The sequence below is a fragment of the Cercospora beticola genome, chromosome 4, assembly GCF_033473495.1.
Source record: "Cercospora beticola chromosome 4, complete sequence".
NCBI lineage: Eukaryota > Fungi > Ascomycota > Dothideomycetes > Mycosphaerellales > Mycosphaerellaceae > Cercospora > Cercospora beticola.
This window is the reverse complement of record NC_088938.1, coordinates 2334918-2352542: the sequence shown is the minus strand read 5'-3', so window position 1 is coordinate 2352542 and position 17625 is coordinate 2334918. Positions and strand designations below refer to the sequence as shown.

At 51.9% G+C, this 17625-nt stretch overlaps 10 protein-coding genes across 10 annotated transcripts; 4 read left to right on the top strand and 6 right to left on the bottom strand.

The window, feature by feature from the left end:
- Positions 1-1250: 1250 nt before the first annotated feature.
- RHO25_006567 (uncharacterized protein) lies at positions 1251-3281 on the top strand (the record flags this gene model as incomplete). The annotated part of the gene is made up of 1 exon (XM_023597385.2): positions 1251-3281. The coding sequence occupies one exon, from the start codon at positions 1251-1253 to the stop codon at positions 3279-3281; it is 2031 nt and encodes a 676-aa protein (XP_023452801.1).
- A 1253-nt stretch (positions 3282-4534) lies between these two features.
- Positions 4535-4932, bottom strand: RHO25_006566 (uncharacterized protein; the record flags this gene model as incomplete). The annotated part of the gene is made up of 2 exons (XM_023597384.2): positions 4535-4678; positions 4735-4932. 2 exons carry the CDS (start codon positions 4930-4932, stop codon positions 4535-4537), a joined length of 342 nt encoding a protein of 113 aa, XP_023452804.1.
- Positions 4933-5215: 283 nt separating this feature from the next.
- RHO25_006565 (uncharacterized protein) lies at positions 5216-5563 on the bottom strand (the record flags this gene model as incomplete). Its single annotated transcript, XM_065602803.1, has 1 exon — positions 5216-5563. One exon carries the CDS (start codon positions 5561-5563, stop codon positions 5216-5218), a length of 348 nt encoding a protein of 115 aa, XP_065458875.1.
- A 1112-nt stretch (positions 5564-6675) lies between these two features.
- Positions 6676-7470, top strand: RHO25_006564 (uncharacterized protein; the record flags this gene model as incomplete). The annotated part of the gene is made up of 2 exons (XM_023597382.2): positions 6676-7019; positions 7074-7470. 2 exons carry the CDS (start codon positions 6676-6678, stop codon positions 7468-7470), a joined length of 741 nt encoding a protein of 246 aa, XP_023452916.1.
- A 147-nt stretch (positions 7471-7617) lies between these two features.
- Positions 7618-8763, bottom strand: RHO25_006563 (uncharacterized protein; the record flags this gene model as incomplete). The annotated part of the gene is made up of 3 exons (XM_023597381.2): positions 7618-7896; positions 7954-8096; positions 8148-8763. 3 exons carry the CDS (start codon positions 8761-8763, stop codon positions 7618-7620), a joined length of 1038 nt encoding a protein of 345 aa, XP_023452805.1.
- A 450-nt stretch (positions 8764-9213) lies between these two features.
- RHO25_006562 (uncharacterized protein) lies at positions 9214-9994 on the top strand (the record flags this gene model as incomplete). The annotated part of the gene is made up of 2 exons (XM_023597380.2): positions 9214-9333; positions 9389-9994. 2 exons carry the CDS (start codon positions 9214-9216, stop codon positions 9992-9994), a joined length of 726 nt encoding a protein of 241 aa, XP_023452691.1.
- A 405-nt stretch (positions 9995-10399) lies between these two features.
- Positions 10400-11329, bottom strand: RHO25_006561 (uncharacterized protein; the record flags this gene model as incomplete). Its single annotated transcript, XM_023597379.2, has 1 exon — positions 10400-11329. The coding sequence occupies one exon, from the start codon at positions 11327-11329 to the stop codon at positions 10400-10402; it is 930 nt and encodes a 309-aa protein (XP_023452692.1).
- Positions 11330-12204: 875 nt separating this feature from the next.
- On the bottom strand, positions 12205-12717 carry RHO25_006560 (uncharacterized protein; the record flags this gene model as incomplete). Its single annotated transcript, XM_023597378.2, has 1 exon — positions 12205-12717. One exon carries the CDS (start codon positions 12715-12717, stop codon positions 12205-12207), a length of 513 nt encoding a protein of 170 aa, XP_023453049.1.
- A 343-nt stretch (positions 12718-13060) lies between these two features.
- Positions 13061-13699, bottom strand: RHO25_006559 (uncharacterized protein; the record flags this gene model as incomplete). The annotated part of the gene is made up of 1 exon (XM_023597377.2): positions 13061-13699. The coding sequence occupies one exon, from the start codon at positions 13697-13699 to the stop codon at positions 13061-13063; it is 639 nt and encodes a 212-aa protein (XP_023453050.2).
- A 1238-nt stretch (positions 13700-14937) lies between these two features.
- On the top strand, positions 14938-17288 carry RHO25_006558 (uncharacterized protein; the record flags this gene model as incomplete). The annotated part of the gene is made up of 3 exons (XM_023597376.1): positions 14938-15087; positions 15167-16339; positions 16395-17288. The coding sequence occupies 3 exons, from the start codon at positions 14938-14940 to the stop codon at positions 17286-17288; spliced, it is 2217 nt and encodes a 738-aa protein (XP_023452689.1).
- Positions 17289-17625: the final 337 nt, after the last annotated feature.

Below are 17625 nucleotides of genomic sequence, written 5' to 3'. Positions count from 1 at the left end.
GCTCGTGTCACACCTGTGGTACGATCACCGCGCCTCCAGACTTGGCCTTTACCGCGCAAATAACTCTCTTGCGGAGGCTCGGATGTGGAGTTTGGCTTTCCTCTCGCTTGTCGCAACAACGACACCCAACTGCCTGTCCAAACGAGATAGCACAACGGCATTATTTCGCCGAGGCGCCCAGGCACGGGTGAAGGTGCTTTTGCTGGGCAGCTCCGCGACATCCGGCTTATACCTCTGACGCTACTTGGGCGATCTTCGAGCAGGTCCAGTGACAATGGGCAGCATGGAAAAGCACGCAGTCGGGCGAAGTTCAGCCGCAACGCAGTATCAAGCACATGAGGTTCACGGAAGCGACAAGGCACGGCGATGATATCAAGATCTGTCCAACGATCGGGCGCACATCGCGACCTTGGCGTCAACCAAACGCCACAAGTCGACAGAAATTTGGGTCGCAAGGCGGAAGCTTAGGGCACGGGAAGGATTTCTGCTGTTCGGGGGAGTCTCTTCACAGCTCCCCGCCCCCCAAGGTGTCCACTTGCACACATTGCTACGCCTAGCCATTGGTCTTACCAACCGGCGTTAGACTGGAGATCGCTGTCAGACAACGTTGCTGCCCCATGGTATGCGCAGTCACTGCGCATCCATACAGTCGGTACTTTTTGACGAGCAGGCGCTCAGAAGAACCAACCTCTTTGTCGCGAAGAATGCCTTCGTGGAATCAATAGTGTCTCGGAGAGCCCACGGGTCTCTGCCATCGAGGTGGAGGTCAATGGCTATCATCATCCATCCCTCACATCTGAGACACGATTCGAGCTCTGAAAGCTTCGGCACCGAGTATGTGCCTTTCACCTGGTGACACAGCGATACTTGCCCGCCTCCCTTATTCCTGTTCTGAGCTCCATCGTCTGCAGGATTGTCAGGGCAAGGGCACAGGAACTAGGAGGTACTGCGCGGCGTCATCAAATCCTGAAAGGAGCTCGTCAGCCGGCTGGTACTCGCGTGAACGTCGGCGCCGTGACATTGATCCTTCTAGTTTGTCCCTGCGCAATTCACGGCTCGTGTTTGCGGATGCCTCTCACTCGAAAGTGACAACAACGTCTCAACAAAGGCGCAAAGGTCCATGCACGCTTGTAGGCAGAACCAGCAAGCTTCACAGCAAACATGCTGTTGGAGAGGTATATTTCCCCATCATCTGCAGATGAGAGGCGCTTCCACATCTCATCGATAGTACAATTCACATCGATTGCAACATGGCGACAAGCAAGCCCAAGATCGTCGGGCTCTACGGCGTTCCTGGTAGCGGCAAGACCTACTTGAAGGATGAACTCAAATCCTCATTGGATGAGAATCAATATGCCTTCTACGACGGCTCCGAAATCCTCGCACTTGTTACTGATGGCAGCTTAGACTCATTCAAGCAGTTACCAGAACGGGAGAAGTCTCGTCTACGCGAAGCCGCTATCAGAAAGATAGCGTCGCAATGTGCTCAAAGTGGCAAAATAGGCGTCGTTACCGGACATCTGATGTTTTGGGCAGAGGCGGAGGCCGAACCAACTTCGATTGATACACCAGCTGACCTTGAGACGTACACTCACATTGTGTATCTTGATGTCTCGGCTGAGCGTGTTCGAAAGCAGCGCCGCGAACATGCGAGCCGCAAAGATCGAGCTGATGACTCGGTTAAGCACATCAAGCAACACATGCAGCGCGAGATGACCAAGTTACGTGAGCTGTGCGTTACCAATCGCATCTTTTTCACCAGCGTGCAAGAGCCTCGCAGCGCTTCAGATGACCAACCATTCTCTCTGCGACCAGCTGTGGCGCGCCTGCTGACCGAGTTCGTTGCTGTTCCGGCAGAAGAGATCAAACATGTCAATACCGCGCGAGCTCTTTCCCAACTTGACGAGCAACTTCGGGCAGCGCACGCCACTTCCACGCCCAACATCATGCTCGTGCTTGATGCTGACAAGACACTTGGTCCACACGACACGGGTAAGATGTTCTGGGATACACTTCCCAACAACAAAGATCCGCTCAACGACATGTTCAAACCAACAAACTTCGGTTATTCTGATGCGGCATTTCAACAAGCCATGCTCTATTACGAACAGTACAGCCCAGAGACATTCTTGCAGACTTGCAAGAAAGTAGCCAAGACAGTTTCGCTCTACAAAGAAGTGGAGACACTGTTGAAGAAGGCAGCGAGCTGCAACAACGTCGGCGTTGTGGTCGTTACTTGTGGTCTACGTCGTGTATGGGAACTCGTGCTCCAGCGTGACGAACTTACGCGCGACATTGTTGTTATCGGAGGCGGACAGCTCGACAATGGCTACTTTGTCTCGCCCGATGTGAAGGCAGCTATCGTGCAGCGGCTGCAACAGCATTACCATACCCATGTCATTGCAATCGGAGACAGCCCGCTCGATATCAAGATGTTGCAAGAAGCGGATGAAAGCCTCGTTGTCGTTGGTGCTCCAAACTTGCGCAGCAGATCAATGGAGGCAGTTCTGACCTCCGAAGTTGCAGCAGAAAAGCTAGACCGCGGTTTCAGACAGGTGCTTCTCCCAAACAACGGCAACAAGCTGCAAGTCAAGGATTTGCAAGTCGGCACGCTTGCTCAACTCCATCTCTCAACTCCTCAGCATTGGAGCCTCGAACTCCACAATGCTGGCGATAAGAACGCGGCCAAAATTCTCATGTCTGCAACACGCGACGCGACAGTCTCTGGCCGTGCTCTGCAAGAAGCTCATCGCAAAATTGGTTGGTACCTGGCTACCCAGTACCTGCCAGACCTCATCGGCCTAGAATCATTCAAAATGTCTCATGTACAAGGCGGCTACACGGCCGGCCATCGTCTTCACAACGAGAACAAAACGACAATCATCGCTCTCATGCGCGGCGGTGAACCCATGGCATTCGGCGTGCACGATGCCTTCCCACAAGCCAAATTCCTCCATGCCTCGCAACCATCAGACATCAAACTTGGGCACATTCAGGGTCAAGAGAATATCATTGTGGTGGACAGTGTGATCAACAGCGGAAAGAGCATCGCCGACCACGTCAACCATATCCGAACCTTCAACCTTCCAGCACGCATAGTGATAATTGCCGGTGTGGTTCAGGAGCAAGCGATCCAGAAGGAAACAGGCGGCTTAACGCAGGCACTGTTGGGGTACGGTAGATTGTCGATCGTTGCGCTCCGTACCTCTGCGAACAAATACACTGGCCGTGGCGGCACGGATACAGGTAACCGTTTGTTCAATACCACCAATCTGGATTGATGATGAGAAAGGAAAAAAAGACGTTGGCGGTTTTGGTGTACATTGCGCCGCGCGCGAAGCTCTCTCTCGCGCGAGGGAAAGGGTTTCGGGGCCGTTACTTCTCCGCGCGATGAAAGTTTGGGTTAGACTGCGACACGGCTCGTCTATGTGCAGATGGCTCGGGATATGCACTTTGCGTTTGTGGCTTGGTTGTACCAAAGGTAGAGTTCACGACATAGGGTCAAGCTGCCCAACCATCAAGGTCCAGCCGCTTAGGAGGCTAAGCGGGAATGAGCTGACTGCGGCTCTGGGATGTACTCTGTAGGATGTACTGCACCGCGCCGTTTACAGCAGTTGTGGTCGCTTACTTGTGCTGATGTGAGCGATTTTGCTTCCGCTTGTAGTAAAACTACAGACCCTTGCTTCACGCGTTTCATAATGTCGGCTTCGTCCGCTCCGCTTCAGAGATCTTCATTGTGATATCTTCGCTCTTTGCATGTGTTACTGATGGATGTATGACTGGTGAGGTTCTAACAGTTGTTCCAGCCTCCTGTCAACGTGAGAAATTCACGTTGGCTAACGATTGGGTCCAGAGCCACCAGTGGGTTTCCTGCCATCAAGATCATCAGGATCGCATCGTCTCCAGGAGCCTGGACAGCGCATCGGAGCTTCGTCCGCATACACCTACAGTGTTACCTCGTTATAAGCATGTGGGTCTTTGCGAGAGGGCTCATGCTTATAGGGGGGTTATGCATATACGCGGTTTGTCGAAACCACCTGATCAGTCCACTCCTCTTGCTGAGTAAGGCAGTCTTGGCGCCGGTGAGGTGAATTAAGCTCTAGGGTCGTAGCACGGTAGCGGAAAGGCTCTTAATCCCCTTTGAAAACAGAAACAAGACGGAATCTACGCATCCTGCGATAGCGCCGACACGTTCTGAGATAGTTTCTGCGGCAGGTTAATGTCAAATCGATAGAGGTTTCTACCTATCTATAAGCATGCACAACAGAAAATCTCTAACTCTATAAGCATAATGCTACAAACCAGATTATGCTTGCGGCCCTGCCAAAAAAGGCTCTTGCAAGGGGCTGCATGCTTATAGCCGGTTTATGCTTCTATTCATATATGCATATAACGAGGTAACACTGTATGGCATATCAGGAAGTCTTTGCGCGAAGATGAGGCTCTCAGGGACTGCTGCGCCCCCAAAAGCATCGAAGGGACTTCGAGGTAGAACCGGAGGTGACAAATTCCTGCCGGGAATGGTGAACCTACTTCACGGTCCTTCCTCCGACTCCGCGTGCTCTTTGACTTCATGCGACGTTGTCTCGTCCTTCTCTCGTCCCGCTCTCTCTTCTCTCTGCCGCTTCTTCACCTTCTCTGGCTTCTTAGCGCTTAGGGGTCCATCGGAATGTTTATTCTTCAGCCATATGATATCAGCACGGAAAAACCGGTCAAGAGAGCAGCTCATCATACTTTCCACATGCCACCGTAGCGGTAGAAAGGATATTCTTTTTCGAATCCTCGAGCGTCTTCTTGTCCTCCAGAGACGCTTCTCCAGCACTCGCCGGGACACACCATGTGCCATTTGCGTGAATCGTCGATTTGGCAGCGGACGAGGACTGATCGAGAAGTTCCGCAGAGAGTGCAAGGTTTGTTGTGATTATCGGTCATGATGGTTGGTCCGATCTCCTTTATCGAATGCCGGTGAAGAATTTGGTGTGGAGGGAAGAGTGTTGTTGCTCAAGTCTCTCTATCGCATCGCGATGACGTTGTTGACTTGTGCTTGCGTAGATTGAGGACTGCGCGGGATGCGTTGTACATGTCCAACGGCCACAGATCAGAATGTGCAAATGTTCTTTCGGTAAGTGACTTCCAGTGTACTCGATCACGGCTTGATGCTCTTCGCCTCTCAAGAAGCTCGTGCTGGATCCGAATATCTGGATATCTCATTGCCTCAGCTTGTCGCCACATTAGCGGAGACTGGACTGTCAGAGGATAGCCTGTCGATCTTCTTCGTTCTGGGCGCAACGGGCTCTTCTTCCTCAAGCACTTCAACAACGTCCAAGTCTGGCCACTCTTCCCTGAGTTGTTCTGCGAGGAATCGTATGCCCCATTCTTCGCAGGCTCGGTGCCCGACACAGAACGCTGGCATGCTGACTTCCTTGATTGCTGCAAGTCCATAGTCGCGCGCAGCTCCGGTCAGATACAGAATCGAGCTCCCGTCTGCTTCGGGATCAATCCAGGCTTTTTCTCGTGCAGCTTGTAGGACACGTTGAATTTCTTCAGCATGAAAGGCGTTCATGATGGCCACTATGCGCAAAGGTGACGCTGATCCAGTCTCAAGAGCAACAACATCGCTGCTCTCTACCTGATGTAGCTCTCCAGCTCCGTGAAACTCATGCTTGAGCTGTTGAGACAAGACTTGAACGGGCAAAGGCTGCTGGAGTCTGGCTACAAGCCCAATCTTCCGATCGGGATTGTCCTTGTATCCTTGTATACAAACAGCTTCTGCTAAGTCTAGGTTGAGTCTTCGAGCGAGTGAGACATTCCAGCCTACTGTCAAATGCTCATCGAAAGAGGCATGGCTCGCAAGTACAAGTGAGCCTCGTCTTAGTGCTCTACGCTCAAGGTTCCAAGGCCTGTGCAGAAAGCACAATGGTGCTGACGGACGCATTGGGTCATTGTTCGCGGCATAGAAGCCATCCGTCGGTGTGATGCTCAGCACAACAGTCGTTGTATTTCGGAGAGACGGATTGTACAAGGGATGCCGTGGACTGTGCCAGAGGAAGGGTACCTCTCTGGCATTCGCTGAAGGAGGAAGGAGTCTTTGAAAAAAGGTCGTGATCTCTGCGTGGGTTGGAGCGGGAGAAGGAGGCATTCTCATCGGCCGCGTGGTCCTTGCCTATATGTCTCCAAATATGCACCTCTGTGCCCGGCAAGGAGAGGTGCGGTCAGGCTTGATAACGTCATGATTTCGCAATGGAGACTTTCGACACTCTGTCGTCAGCTTTGAGATCGGTTTCGCGAATATGTGCGAAGCTGTTTGCGACTTTACTCGGATTCCACGTTGAGGGTGACCCACAAGTCAGAATGTTCCTTGGTGTATATCCTGGTCGCAGGAACGGACTGCCGAAGCATTAGTCAGCTCACTTCCGAGCCTGAGGCATCACATGCAGCAACAACTACAACTCACATTGCGAAGCATTACACCTTCGTCAGCTTACCAAAAGAGGCCATCAATCAGGGATTGTCTGCAGTCTGGCCTTTGATGTCGAAATGTTCAGAGCCTAAGCGGTAATCACCGATTAGTGAACAAAGCTGTGGTATACCGCGGACGGTAGCGCCATATAAACCCCACCCTTGCCTAAGAGCTGCCATCGCACCTCAATACTCTCCGAATATTGCCATCGAATAATGTCTTCACAAAAGCTAGCGATCATCGCAGGCGTCGGTAGTGGCAATGGATCAGCCGTCGCTCGTCGCTTTGGCAAGGAATATACTGTCGTTCTCCTCGCACGCAAACCAGAGAGCTATGGACCAGTGGAGCAGGAAATCATCAAGAGCGGCGGGAAGGCCCTGGGGATCAGTACAGATCTGTCGAAGCAAGATAGTGTGAGAGCAGCTTTCGCCAAGATCGAACAGGAGTTCCCGAACGTTCCTACCCAAGTCGCAGTCTTCAATGCATCAGGCAGGTTCATCCGGAAACCATTGCTGGATATTAGCATGGAAGACTTGGATGGCGGGTTGAACGTCAGTGTGTAAGTTATCCGTACTGTGGAATGCGTGTGTTCTCACTGATATCTCTTTTACAGCAAAGGTGCTTTATCCTTTGCGCAAAGTGCCCTTCCTCTCTTGCTCAAGCATGCAGAGAGCAACCCACAAACGCCTCCGAGCCTTTTCTTCACAGGCTCGACTGCTGCTGTCAAGGCGAATCCCGGATCACTGGTCATGTGTGTGCCTCGACATGGTCTACGGGCACTTTCCATCTCTGCTGCTAAGGAGTTCGGGCCCAAGGGCATTCATGTGGTGCATGCTATTGTTGATGGCGCGATTGATACGCCGTGGGGCAAGGACTTTTTGAAAGACAAGAAGCCTGAGGAGACAATCGATCCCGAGGCAATTGCGCAGACTTACTGGGACCTCCATCTTCAAAGTCGAAGGTGCTTCACGAACGAGATCGATATTCGACCCATGATGGAGAAGTGGTGAGCGGTGAGCCATCGAATAAATTGTCGGAAAATACAATTACAGATCTTATACAGTTAACAAAAGCAGCAGAAATTAGTGTCTATGTGGGTATTTGTGGTCGCTGTACGCTCAAATCCTTCGTAACATCGTCGGGTCAGTCGTCAGGGTTTAATTCAAGGGTTCGGTGCTTTGTCTGTGCTGGCCTCCTTCACTTCCGGATTGTCCCTGTTCTGCGCGGTTCTGCTTCACGGCGTCTTGGTCGGCGTGTTTCGCAGGGTCGAAGACGTAGATTGGGAATTCCAATCCTATGGTCCTCTTCACAATGACCGGAAGATTCCGCCAGATAGCCGGTGGCATGGGAAATAAGATGCTGGTCTCTTGCAGATACTTCTCGTAGTCGTGCCAGCCAGTACCCTTCTCATAGCGTCTCTTGGCTCCAGGACGTTCCTGTATGTTCGTGTCAGCGATTGAGGCTTCGATCTGTCTCTTGGGGGATTTCATTACCTGAAGTGTCAAGCCGCTCACGAATAGAAGCAGTGTCGTAAGGAAGATGAAGCCTACGATGGAGGCATACAAGGCCGCATATGCTCCTGAACCAGATGGCACAGTTCCGTACGATGCGGGCGTAATGGCAATGATATAGATCGCTGGTATCTGTCAGAGGGTATTATTGGTCGTGGTCTCAGCAGTCAACATACCAAGCTGAACCATGATCTCGCCAAAGTAGTTTGGATGCCTCGAATATTTCCAGAACCCCTTGTTGTTCACTGCACCGGGTTGACTTCCTGCACCCTGCTTGAATTGATACTTTTGAATATCACTCAGCGCCTCGAGGCCAAAATGGAGCGCAAACCAGATTATGGCAAAGATGTCGCTGCCCTTGCCGAAGCTGGGCTGTCGGTACTGCAGTACATTGGGGCTATTCAGGATGACAACTGGCATCGAGACTGTCCAAACCCAGAACATCTGGAATACCCAAAAGCCGAGGAACGGAAAGAATTTGTCTCGCTTGTCGTCGAATCTGTCGTCCTTGCCGGTCTTCAAGATTCGGAACAGGAGAAATCCGGAGAGGCGAGCTGCCCATAGCATCAGCATCAGAGATGTGATGATTTGACGCGCATTTGTGGTCCCCGAAAGTGCCAGTGTCAGGATTCCGAGTAACACGAAATTGGTGCCGCCCATGAAATCTGTGAGCTTGTCGAATTTGAAGGTGAAAGCAAACGCGAAGCCAATCAACTGGTAGGCGACCGTGACCAGGAGTGTTATCGCCAGGTAGTAGTCGTCCAGCACGTGGACTGGATCGTGAGTAGGCATCTTGGGCAGATGTATGCAGAGTCACCCCTGCTGTGCAGCTCCAAGGAAGATGTTGTTGCAGATTATGAGCGTTGATAGATGCGGCTCTCGAGCAATGTTATACTGTAGACACGCGAGGCGCAAGCCTTCCACAATGACGCTTACTTCCTTCGCGCCCAGCAGTGCACGGGGTTTTAATGCCCCGGTGCGCGCGAAAGGCCAAAATGCGCCGCATGTGATGAAGAAACAAACCACGTCATGGATCCTGTAAGCAGACCGCATCGCGAAGATCGACGCTAAATCTCGGATTCGCAGAAGGGCACGGAACAGGCTTAGCGCGCTCATGACTCGCGCTCTCAGTCCTTTCCTCTCTTGTCGCGTGCTCGCTCCTGCAATCAACAACCACAGCTATCAAACACATTCAACGCACATCTGGCGCACTGCAGAAGTCGAGGCGGCCGCTTGCACCAAATGGCAGATGGGAGTGATGATACACGACAGCAGCCGCGGAGCAGGCTGAGAAAGAACGAGAAATCTCGCGCTTCAAAGGCGCGCAACAAATTCAAAAAATCACTGCCACAAATCACCGAGGTATACTTGGCGCTTTCACAATAGGGCAGAGAGGTAAGTACTGACTACATGTAAGGACAATCTCCTTCATTTCCAGCTTATGCATTTCGGCGATGATACGAAACCCAATGAGTGGTTTGTGGATGCACAAAAGGCACTGAACTTTGAGCTAGAGTACGAAGAGCCAGACGATGAATTGGGCTACTACGACGATGGCGTCAAGCGAACGCTCACAGACGAGCAAATTGCTGTTTTCCGACGTACAGAACTCTGGCAAATGAAGCGCGCCCAGGAATTACAGCAACAAGAAGAACGTGAAGCAAAGGCAGCCATCGCTGAGCAAGACGGGAGAGCCGCGTCGCCTGTTTCAGACGTTTCCAGCCTGGAGGACGAATTGCTTGCATTCGCAACTGCTCAGCGCAAGGACTCCCGACCCGCGCTCGCGCCACCTTCACCCAAGCAACGCCAGCATTCGCAGAGTGGGCGCAGTGAAGCAACTTCGAGTTCTACTGGATCTAGAAAACGCAAACGAACGCGGGACGTCCCGTACGACCAGCGGCATAAGCGTAAATGGGAAGGCTATATCAACAACAAAGACCCGATCGAAGGATCTGTCACTCATCGTCGCTTAGCTCGAGAGATGGACGACCAACAGAACGAGACTATTGAGATGGATTATTGAAGATATCCGGATCACTTCTTAGACTCACCACCGTCAGCTTGGCCAAACCTTGCAGTTGTTTTTGTTGCTGAAGTTTTCAGCAGTCCCGTGCGGCTCACAAGGTAAGAATGCTGTTTATGCTCATATGTATCTCTGCACCTTTTATATGATGAAACAAACAGTCATCCTTAGACGGAAAGCTGGACAGGTGACTGCTCCTGGATTTGGCTCCCGCACTTATCCGCTGTAGCTCTTGGGTTGGCTACTGTCGACAGCCTAATCTTCTCTCTGACTCAGCATCCCACCACGACGCGTCTCGGTATCAATTTGTGAAATTATGCTAACGATACCTTTATCAGATGCCTGCAGCATGGGCTTGAGCCGCGACACAGGCAGGTCTCGCACTATTCCCAAGCACCCGCGGTCCTATCTCTTCTTCGTCGCCAGAATGCCAGTCACAGGAACAAGGCACTCTACTCTGCGATCTTGCAGTTCATCCTCTAATTGCTTCCACAAGGCTGCTACCTCGTCTGTCTCTTCGAATGGGATGACAGAGTATAGCAATTTCCGCAGTTCCGATACCCCAACTTCGACTTTCCAGTCCTCAGTGTCGACATCGGTCATCAATATATCATTCTTCCCGCACCCCGATTCCAAAGGATCCGAAACATTCTTGGCCAAATAAGCATCAGGCCAGTTGTCCTTGGACCCGCTTCTGAACCTCACCGCGCCAGGCTCGAAGATGGACTCGGGAAGTGGCAAATGGTCGTAGCCACATGCGGCCTTTTTGTACCAGAGCGTCTCATACACGCTGTCGTGCCCTTGTCGCAGTGTGGAATTATGACACACGGCATTCCAGAGCTGATTCCATACCTGTCGGGCGTTTTGGTCAAGCACGAATACTTGACAGAACGCGAGCACCGCAAATGTGCCGCCAGGCTTCAGTTGATAGTCCACTGCCCGCAGTATGGCATCCGTGTCGACGAAGTGAATAAAGTTGATGGCCAGAACGAGATCAACACTTGCTTTCTGCAGACCCATGCCTGCCGGATCCTCGGAATTGCCAACGCGGAACTCGACATTGGGCAGATCAGCATGCCTCTCCTTTCCCAGCGCCACATGTGCTGCTCCGAGGTCTGAAGCTACGACGCTCTCAAACTTTTCCGCAATGCGTCTGGTGTGCACGCCTGATCCGGCACCAGGCTCGTGGCAAAGACCAAAACTCCCGCCCTTATCGGCATGATACTTCCAGATACGCTGGAGTGTGGCCTCTGCGAGGTTGGGACGTCCTTGGAGATATTTCTTAGTCCAGAAGTCCCTATCGATACCATCTTCTTCGCTGAAATGTTGCTTCATCCTGCCTCAGACACAGCCCAATAATCAATGGATTTGGATGCTCCAATACGGAAGCGTATAAGACGCGAACCATAAGTCGGAGCTAGGGAGCCATTGCTCTTATTATACATGATGATCATCACCTCGAACTGCAGACCGATGCTCGGCCTCACAACGTGCCAGGGCTTGCTCTTCCCATGTTGAGTGTTACGTCTTCCTGGCGAATTGTATGGGCGTGACACCTTCGAGATGGAGCTCGCTGCGTAGCTGAGTTTTGTCAAAAAGTCTATCGAGCCGCATAGCCGTTTCAGTTGAACAATATCACACGCACGCGGTGAGATGATTGAGTGTGCGGGTGACAGATGAGTGGCGTGGCACCCTGGTAAAGAATTGTTGGCTAGGGTTGAAGCTTTTTCTGACAGCTTTTGCTTTCCGTAGCAGGTCTGATGAGAGAACCTGACATGCAGTTCCACGACATTGACAATGTCTTTCGAAAGAATTTTTTTGATAAGACTCCATTATGTATGTATTGACACCTTTATGCTTGCTCATGTACATGACCGCGAGTGCTCGTCCTCAAAAAAGAAATGTTCAAAGGCAGCCATTAGAGAACAACTTCGACGAGCAACGGCGGTGGACCAGGGTAGCTTCACACAGCTCTTCGCAGATGGTTGCTGTCGGCGACCGTTTGCTCGAAGCATGTCCAACCCACGAGAGCACGCTCTCGACTTTTGCGTAGCACATCTTGTTGACTCGGTGAGAGCAAGAAGCGGCATGTGGAGCCCTCAAGTTGCCATACCTGCGACTACTGGCCCCACAGCAGGATTCCAGCTTCAATCAACGCAGCAGCAGAAACGAGCGCTCCCTCTGTGGCCTTAAGACACGGTGTGCAGCACTCAATCTGCAAGTTTCAAGAGCTTTTTAAGCGGCAGGATCCTTCCAGGCTTAGGGCGATTAACCTGAATTTGGTAGATCGAATAGCCCTGTGCAGCGTTCTTCGGAATATCACAGCCCTTCTTCTGCTCCAGAAAATGGCGGACGATGGGTCGAAATGCCTGGTCTGTAAGCTGCGTAATTTCCTCCTCAGAAGCTGACGGCATATGCTCCTTGAGATCTCTGATTGCCCAGCTGCTGACCTCATCCAGAAAATATCGCGGATGGTTGCCGTCCCGCTTGTGCAGGGCAACGGATCCCAAGTGTTCTCGTGAAATTTCTTTCGTACGACCTGCGCAGTACAAGGCTGATTTGATCCGCATGTTCGTTCTGAGCATCTCAACCTTTCCGATCTCAGGGATGATATGCAGGATGTATGTAAATCTGGATTCGATCGGGTTTCCGAGAACCAGGATTGTGGACGGGTATGTTCGGCGCCGTGTAAATTTGAAGAAGTTTGCTAATGTCGACAACATGTCTGCGGCAGAGAAGTGATGATTGTCGCTTTGCTTTCTCCTTGTTGATGGGCGAGCGCTGTGGTTCTGCGACGCAGCTGTGTTGGGGAAACCTTCTGACTGCAAGTAGATAATATACTTGGCCAGACAGCATTCACGATTATTACTGTAAGGCCACTTCCACGAAGAAGTATGGTAGAGCTACCCGTAGTAAGTTTTGCATAAGATTAATTCCAAGCGTCGTGCTGAATGGCCAGTATTCTGCGGCCTCAGCGAATCGAACTCACCTATACTCAGACCCGGAGGACAAATCTCAATCTCTTCGAAGCGATGGAGGTTACGGACAGCCTCATGTCATTGCGACTCAACGCCAAACCTCTACTTCGACGTCTATACTTCCAAATGAAGCATTGCAAGCCCAGCCTGGAAATTGCGCCATAGGTAGTATCGACACGCGATCTCCGTTTCGAAGGCCACGAGCCCACTCCAGTAGCTGCGGATTGGTCTCAGTGTCCGTTTCGTGTGTCTGCCAATCCTTCGCAGCGACTTCATTGTGCGCCCAGGTCACATAGCAGTCGTCAAATTCTTCGCGTCTCCTGCCGTTCGTGGGCGAGCCTCTCCTCGCGACATCGAACCAGCTCCAACTCCCGCTTCCATCACCTCCCCAACCTTGATCCCTTCCTTTGACTTTTAAACGTACAGCCCGTACTCGTCCGCCGCGTGTGGAGTTCGAGCTGGTTGTGTCAGCTCTGGGCGAGATGTATCTCAAAGATCTGGTCTCGACGTATGCAGCCCTGAGAGAAGGCTGAGAGCCATGACTCCGGGTCATCTCGTCTTTGTTGTAGTGTGCTTCGAAATGTATGCAATCGTAATCGCCGTGCCAGAGAATCATCTTCACCAACTCGTCCGGAAGCGGGGATGGCGATGCCTTTTGCAAGTATCGTACGGTACGAGAGACATCCTCAGTGGTTTCTGGGTAGTATCCTGTCCTGTGCATGCTCATTGTCTCTGGGTCTAGACTGGCGATCTCTGAGATCGCTTGTTTGAGAGCAGACCAGAGCTGAGACGGTGTCCTCATTCGAGTGCTGGTCCGTTCGATTAGGCGTTTCTATAAGGCCACGACGTGCGTGGATGGTAGTTCTCGGGGAGTCTTCAAGTAACAATCAGCTAACCTGATGAGCGTGGCCCAGAAGACGATGGAGATCTCGAAGCAGCAAGGCAAGCTGGCTGGCTGGCTGAGACGAACGTCACGCGGGGGCGGAAAGACCATTGATCCGTTCCGGTGACCATTGCTTTCCTCTGTTACTCTGACCTGCAATCTTGCTGTTCCACTTCCACTGCGTGAAGCACTCGTACTTTGACCGAATGTGTATCGCGTGGGATATACTCGTCATCGGACTCAACGAGACCAGAGCGATGTCTCGCTGGAACGCGGCCTAACTTCTGGAGCCAGAGGCCCACAAGTCATTGTCGTGCTAGGCATGCGAAACATCTGCAACTGTCGAGCACTATTCATGATGGATTCCGCTACTAACGTGCGCACTCGGATGGAAATAGCGGTCCAACTGGAACACCGAAACATCGTCCGTGCCCGGGAAAGACATGGCAGTCAGCCACGTGGACTGCAGAGGTAGTAGCACCTTCGTCCTCGCGCGTGGTGGGCACAACTCCCGTCAGCTCAAGACAGCGAAACCCCGCCTGTAAGTGAATATCAGGCTGTGGATATTCTACTGCCACCTCGTGGCGACACGTCCTGCATGAATTCGACCCGAAGAAACATCGCCTTTGCTTCCAGACTGCGATATGACCACCTGGATCTCGTAACGTATCGCCCTATCTCACGGCCGCGATTCTCTTGGAGCTCCGAATGCCACTTGTGTTCCCAACACTGCCTGTGTCCAGGGTGCTCCTCTTCGGATTGGTGCACAAATCGCGCGTTGCAAAGCGGCTTTCACATGCGACGCCAAGCCAATGTCACTGCTGCTTGGCGATAGGTCAGTTATGGCAGGCGTGTTCTGCAAGGCTTGTTCTACCACAGGTTCAGCTAACACGAATATGTCGTGCAAACGTGTACGCCCACGTGCTGAGCACATGCCTCAATCTCGCGTCGAGATTTCGGCGCGAAGCTGAATTCCAAAAACAGCTGTCGCCCGGTGGGCAGTAGGATCTTAATACTCAGTCTGCTGGCTTTGCAAAGGCAGGTCGTCTGTTGTATTGTGATTTTCTCTGTCCGCGACAGCGATGTCTGGTCAGTCCGTTGATCAAACAGCTGCAGTGCCAGCGTCAGCCAGGCGCGGCACAGAGAAGCCCGGCGTTGTCATCGCTGACACAGAAGCGCTCCCGGATGATGTTGACCTGAAGATTCGTGATAGCGATCTCAGACAGCGGCAAGTACGAGCCTGTGCGAGCATGTCGCGAGCTCGAAGAATCATCAAGCTTGTCTCGCGACTTGGGCTGATTCAACCACCAGGTCTTCAAAGGATGGACACTTCTGTTCCTAGCCTACCAAGCAACCGGGGTCATCTATGGTGACATTGGAACATCGCCGCTTTACGTCTACTCCTCGACCTTCTCTTCCCCACCCACCCGAACGGATGTGCTAGGCGTGCTTTCATTCATCATCTGGTCGCTTACATTGATCGTGACTCTGAAGTACGTCTTGGTTGTGCTCCGGGCCGACGACCATGGGGAAGGTGGGACGTTCGCCATATACACTCTTCTGTCTCGATACAGTGACATTATGAAACGGGATCCGAGAGTCTACCAGCTCGCCAAAACAGAGCGTCACAAGAGCGAAGACCTACATGTGCACAACGAGAAGATTAGGTCCTGGTTAGAGCAGAGCAGGGTGGCTCACGCAATTTTGAAATTGCTGGCAGTCTTTGGTGTGAGCCTTGTCCTGGCTGACGGTGTCCTGACCCCTGCGCAATCTGTGTTGGGAGCCATTCAGGGCATCAAAGTTGTAGACGATGGCATCAAGACACCTACCATTGTGGGAGTCAGCTGCGCCATACTGGTAGTACTGTTCTTGGTCCAGCCGCTCGGAGTCCATCGCGTGTCTTCCGCATTTGCTCCGATTGTCATCATTTGGCTACTGTTCAACGGCTGCTTCGGAATCTACAACCTAGCTCAACATGATGCAGGAGTCCTAAAGGCATTTTCGCCATATTTTGCTGGAGCCTGGCTTATGCGCACCAAGACTGAAGGCTGGAAAAGCCTCGGCGGTATTCTTCTCTGCTTCACTGGAGTGGAGTGCTTGTTTGCAGATATGGGTGCCTTCAGTCGACGAGCTATACAGCTGTCTTGGCTTTGCTTCGCGTACCCATGCCTACTGCTTGCGTACATCGGACAGGCGGCTTATCTCGCAGAATCGCCAGAGGCTTACAGCAACCCGTTCTTCAATACTGTGCCTCCCGGACTTTTCTGGCCATCGCTGGTCCTCGCTATACTGGCTGCGATTGTGGCCTCTCAAGCTACCATTACAGCTTGCTTCCAACTCTTGGCTCAAATCATGAATTCGAGCTACTTCCCGCAAATCCAAATGCACTACACTAGCACGAAGCACCATGGCCAAGTCTATATACCAATCGCCAACTGGGTACTCATGGTGGGCTGTGTCATCGTCACCGCCGTATACAATAATGTGAGTATCGTTGAAGCCCACTCATGTAGCCAGATCCATGCTGACGACTCGTTAGACTACGAAATTGGGACATGCATACGGAGTATGTGTCATCTTGGTGACGTTCATCACCACCAATCTCGTCGCCCTGGTCGCTGTCATCGTATGGCGCGTCCACCCAGCCATTGCGTTCCTGATCTGGCTGCCTCTCATCACCTTTGATGGGCTTTTCCTATCTGCATCACTCGTGAAGGTGCCTGACGGAGCCTGGTTCACCTTGATGCTTGCTGCTTGTCTAGCAGCGTTTTTCGGACTCTGGAGGTACGGCAAAGAAACGCAGTGGACATGCGAGGCAAAGGACAAGATGTCCCTGAACTCACTGGTGGCCACTACTCTAAATGGAGGGCAGAAGCTGTCCGAGAAATATGGCGGCAGTGAGCTGTTCAAAATCGATGGCCTCGGAATATTTCTAGACAAGTCTGGCGTCTTCACTCCGAAGGTTTATGAGCAGTGGCTCAGGAAGTTTCGTGCTCAGATGGACACAGTTGTTTTCATGCATATGCGCGCACTAAGCGTGCCTCACGTCTCGGAAGAGGACCGCTTCGAGATCTCCGAGACCAGTATCAAGGACGTCTACCGATTGATCATTCGCAAAGGATACAGCGACCATGTCATAACGCCTGATTTGGCTCTACTTGTTTGTCAAGAAGTACGATCCCTCATCGTTCGGCAGGGCTTGGATGATCCTACAACCTCTGAGCGAGTCAATCGCTTGGAAGCGGCATCTGCAGCTCAAACCTTATATCTGGTCGGCAAACAACAAATGCGGATCTCTCATTCGTACAACTTCTTCAAGCGTGCGATGCTGGAGATCTTCCTCTGGACCCGCGAGAACTCTAGAAGTAAATTCGAGAAACTGAATGTTCCCGCGGAGAAGGTTGTCGAAGTCGGTTTCGTGGGTGAGATTTAGGAGCACAGTCGAGCAATCATACTGCGGGGAGCGTTGGACAAAGAGCAGAAACGTGATAAAGCACATCTAGAGGTATTTTCTCGAAGAAGCGAGAAGGCCAAATTACGAGTGGAAATGTCTAAGATATGATTTTAGCCTTGACGAAGCAAGAAATGATTCATGGCGATTATTGGACGAAATCCAAAGTGAAGTGCACCACACTTCCACCTCTACAGCGCATCCTCGATCAAAGAATCTGGTCAGCGATACAGTGAAGTTAAGCCGGTTGTGGCCGAGGATTTATCCGCGCCAAGCCATATCTTATCTCCGGTCTCGGTCTGGATGTCAGCGTTGGCCG